The 4,612-nt window shown below is 40.2% G+C and overlaps 1 protein-coding gene across 5 annotated transcripts; it reads left to right on the top strand.

Moving 5' to 3' along the window:
* Nucleotides 1-366: 366 nt before the first annotated feature.
* Nucleotides 367-4,117, top strand: LOC149815295 (zinc finger BED domain-containing protein RICESLEEPER 1-like). 5 transcript variants are annotated; one of them, XM_089988828.1, is made up of 4 exons: nucleotides 367-489; nucleotides 1,576-3,560; nucleotides 3,649-3,722; nucleotides 3,809-4,117. In XM_089988828.1, the coding sequence occupies exons 2-3, from the start codon at nucleotides 1,601-1,603 to the stop codon at nucleotides 3,705-3,707; spliced, it is 2,019 nt and encodes a 672-aa protein (XP_089844954.1). In that variant the 5' UTR covers nucleotides 367-489; nucleotides 1,576-1,600; the 3' UTR covers nucleotides 3,708-3,722; nucleotides 3,809-4,117. The 5 variants fall into 5 exon arrangements, with proteins under 5 accessions (XP_089844954.1, XP_089844950.1, XP_089844952.1 ...); XM_089988827.1 differs by having other exon boundaries at nucleotides 412-489; nucleotides 3,649-3,717; XM_089988824.1 differs by having other exon boundaries at nucleotides 396-489; nucleotides 1,576-3,717; nucleotides 3,809-3,997.
* Nucleotides 4,118-4,612: the final 495 nt, after the last annotated feature.

Here is a 4,612-nt window from a genome sequence, read left to right as displayed (position 1 = left end):
AACGTTAACATCACATTGAAAACACTGTATATTTAAAAAGCAAATGGCATTTTGAAAATATCTTGTTTCCTACGGCACAATATCATCTACCAAAAATATCCCACTAAAATGGTGATATTTTAAAATCATGGATGATATTTTGTGACTATGGATTAAAATTCCAAGTTTTAATCACAGTTTGTTCATGGTACGGATGAGAGAGAGAGAGAGAGAGAGTTCACGGTCTCCAATTTTCGGACCCAAACCCGGGCCCACCAATATCCCACACGAGACTATAAGCGACACGTTTATAGTTAAATTACTCTCCAAATGTGGTAGGTTTTTGCAATTTGTCCAAAATTAGAGGTCAGGTTAGCAACTTTCTGTGGGCTCCTTTTTTTAATTTCGGGTTCCGCCCGAAACCCTAACCCTCTCCTCGATCCACCGCTCCAGGCGCGCTCGGCAGACCCGCCTTCTCCGGCGACCTCGGCCCAGGATTCCGGTGACCCTGTAAGCCTCCTCCCATCCTTTTAGGAACATGGTGTCCTTTCTTTCCGGTCGAAACCCCGAGAAAACCGTCAGTTTTCCGGCGTTTCGGACGTAATGCATTGTCGGGGTACCGTTTCTTTAGTTTCCGTTTTTTCGGAGTTGTATTGTTCGTATCTGAGGTTTCGGCGAGGTGGGTGTTTGTTGTTTTTCTTCATAGTGGTTTGTTCCTTAGAGGATTGGGGTAATTGTTTGAGTTTGCTGTAGGATTTTGTAACCCACCCCCCCCAGAAAAAATAAATCGAGTTTGATGGGTTCTGTTGAATCTTTCTCTCTTTTTTTTTTTTTTTGGTAGCTATTGAAATGTATTTGGTTTTTGAGAAATTTGGTGCTTGGTTGTTTGGTTGTTGTGTCTGCTCTCTGTTTCTTGGATATGTGATGAAAGAAAAAAAGGGTGAAACCCGCTTTGTTTTTTTCATGGTTCTGTTTCAGTATAATGGTGGGATGTGAATGGGTCAGGTTAGGTCGGATCTAGGCTTTTTCTGAATCAGACCTGGTTTGCGGTTTCATCTGCTGGATTTGGACTCAGGCCTTGCATTTGGGGGACGCCCGGCAGAATCTGATCTAACCGGATATGTGCCCTAACCTGATCCAGAGCTCGCATCAAACGGATCGGATCTGTTTGTATCTACATATATCCGGATCCGCACTACTCTTATCCGACCTTTCCAGGTTTCCAACTTGGGCTGTGAAATTGCCAAGGTCTCTGTCATAATCCAGTCTGTACCTATGCAGTGTTTTCCGGTTTGGGTTCTACTCAACTTGGGTTGGAAACTGAAAATTATGCCGGGATAGTCAGTTTGGTCCTATATCCGATCCACTTTTTTACGTGCAGATTGTTTGATTTGTTTTTTGTTAGTTGAGAATTTGGATTGCCAACTTGAGAATTTGGCATCAGATTCCTGCTCTGATTGTGTATAATCTGGATTCCGCAGCATAAAACCCAACTAGGATAGTGTAGGCGGATCATATGGCTAAACCAAAATCAACTATTGAGTTGTATCAGTGCCCTCTTGTTTGTTAAATTTGGTGAAAAAATTGAACGTGCAGATTTTGGTGACATATCATATGCACCATGTCTATCATCCCCACCACGCCTACCCGGACTCCTAGTGAAGAAAATGACAGCAATATGGTGCAGATGTCGAAATCTGTAATTAGCAAGAGACCGAGTAGATTGAGATCTGCAGTGTGGAATGATTTTGAGAGAATTAAGAAGAATGGGAAGGACATGGCTATGTGTAAGCTTTGTAAGAGGGAGTTTGTGGGAGGGACTAGCAGTGGCACATCACATTTGAAAAAGCATCTAGAGAGGTGCCCGAGCAGAACTAACGTCGATGGAGCTCAGCAATTACTTTCAATAGGCAGGAAGAAAAGGGAGAGGACTGTCAGTGTTAGTAACTTCAAGTTCAGCCAAGAAAAAAGTCGACTTGATCTTGCACATATGATCATCCTACATGGGTACCCGTTCTCTATTGTTGAGCACATTGGTTTTAGAATGTTTGTCAACAATCTTCAGCCATCATTCAACATGGTATCCCTTGAAACCGTTAAGACTGACTGTCTGACGATTTATGAGAAAGAAAATGAGAAACTTAAAGAAATCTTGACAAATCTATCTGGTAGGGTTAGCATTACAACGGAGTTGTGGACTTCTTGTGAGAATGTTGCATATTTATGTTTGATAGCACATTACATTGGTGATGAGTGGGTATTGCATAGAAAGATTCTTAATTTTGTAATGATAGGATCCCTTCACACAGATGATGCACTTTTCGAAATTCTGGAATCATGTCTAATGGAGTGGAATATTTATCATAAGGTGTTTGCAGTGACACTGGACAATTCATTTACGAGCAAAAATCTTGTCTCAAGAATCAGAGACTCGCTCTACCAAAAGAGGATGCTTGTGAGTGAAAGCCAGCCATTTCACATGCGATGTGCTGCACATGCTCTCAATATTGTTGTCACTGATGGTCTGGAAAAAGTGCATGAAGTGATCCATAAGATTCGAGAGACTATCAAGTATATAAATAGCTCACAAACAAGGGAACAAAAATTTAATGAGGCAGTTCATCAAGCTCGAATCCATAGCCAAAGGAGCTTATGCCTTGATATTCCAACTCAGTGGAGCTCGACTTATCTCATGATTGAAGGTTCATTGGAATACAAGGATGCATTGTCCCGCTTGCAAAAGCTTGATTCTAGCTACACATTGGCACCAACTCCTAGGGAGTGGGAAATGGCAAGTAGTATTACCAATATACTGAAGCCATTTGTTGAAATTACTAATGTTTTCTCAGTAACAAAGAGCCCAACATCAAACCTTTACTTCCCCTCAATTTGTGTGATTAAGTTTCAGCTGCATGAATGGTGTAGAAGTGGAGATGCATTTGTTCGTTCTGTGGCCTTAAAGATGAGAGAAACTTTTGATGCATACTGGAAAACGTGCAGCTTAATTTTGGAAGTGGCTGTTGTTTTAGATCCTCGTTTCAAATTGAAGCTGGTAGAATATTATTATCCACAAATTTATGGTGTGAATGCTGCAGAGCAAATCAAGGATACTTATGATGGGATTGTCAGTCTTTACAATGAATACACAGCCCATTGCAATTCAGCTCTGCCTTCCCAAGATTACAACAGGCGGGTAGGAGGTGGAAGTGAATCTAATGTTACCTTGTCAATGAACATTGCAAGTGATCCAAGCGATATGTTGAGAGGATTCGATGAATACCTTTCTGAGACTACACAAAACCAGCACTCAAAGTCAGACTTGGATCTGTATCTGGAAGAAGCTGTATTCCCTCGTAATGTGGAGTTTGACGTTTTAAATTGGTGGAAAGTTAATACACCCAAGTATCCTGTTTTGTCTAAGATGGCTCGTGATGTTCTGGGAATTCCACTTTCAACTGTGGCGTTGGACTCAACATTCAACATTGGAAGCAAAATGCTGGACACCTATCGCAGTTCACTAGATCTGCAAACTTTACAGGCTTTGATGTGTGCACAAGACTGGTTGCAAGACAAATTGGATGGTAACTCTTTTTTATTATGTTCAAATCTACAAGTCTTTATTTTTTATTTGAGTTTTCCCCCACCCCATTTTTATTGCTACTGTTTTAGGTTCAGCATTATTTACAAGCTATTCTGGTTCTACCATGACCGCTCTCAACCAGGTTTAGGTGCATTCATGTATGGTATGCTTTAGTTCTTCCATATTTTTGAATCCTAGTTACATTTTCAGTTCATATTTTTAAGGATTATACATTTTTCTTGTTGCCAGGTGGTGGACCCAGTTGTTGATTTTTCTTTTCACTAATTAGTGGCTTCTGTTAATATAAAGTTTTAAGTGGACTCAACCTCTACATCGTGTCAGGCTGAAATTATGGAATTTTCTTAGCTTTAGTGTTATTAATAGTTGAATCAGCTAACAGAGACTGTTCAAGCTGTTTTTCTTTGTTGTCATGCTTTATGTGCTGCTAGCTGCTGTAGAATATATGTGGGTAGTGATTTTAGGTCATTTTCCTTAATATTGTACTTTTTCAACGGCCTATTGAAAGCCATCATTTATCTGATTCCGTTTTCAGCTACCTATTCTTACGGTGTTCAGCAGGTGGTTAAGCGTTTTTTGGAAAGTTGCTCTCTGTTTTTTTTTTCAATGGAAACTTGCTCTGTTGCTTGATTCTGTTCCTGTTCAACGCCTCATGCATGTGCTTTTACTCTCTTGCTTTTACTCTATCAATGGTTGTTTCAAGTTATTCAACTTTTGGGTTATATTTTTTGTTTTAATTTATGCCTTAATCAGTTTGTCATGAGATATTGATTATAATGAGTAACAAGAAAACAGATCTCAAATCCATGTCCGTAGCCGGTGAACTCACGGTACTCTGAGTTGTTAAGTCGGGTGAATTCGTAGGGTTAAGATCATTGACTGCTGTTAATATCATTCCAAAATCACCATGGTCCGATAGGCTTCTCTGCATTTTCCCTTGCATCAACAGAAGGTACCTAAGAGAACGGAGCCACAAATGCAACTAGAACCCCCTGAATTTGTGAAAACCAGTCGCCCACTTAATATATTATCCTA

This window comes from Nuphar pumila, chromosome 15 (genome assembly GCF_984573655.1).
Source record: "Nuphar pumila chromosome 15, dmNupPumi1.hap1.1, whole genome shotgun sequence".
Taxonomy (NCBI): domain Eukaryota; kingdom Viridiplantae; phylum Streptophyta; class Magnoliopsida; order Nymphaeales; family Nymphaeaceae; genus Nuphar; species Nuphar pumila.
This window is presented reverse-complemented; position numbering and strand designations above follow the sequence as displayed.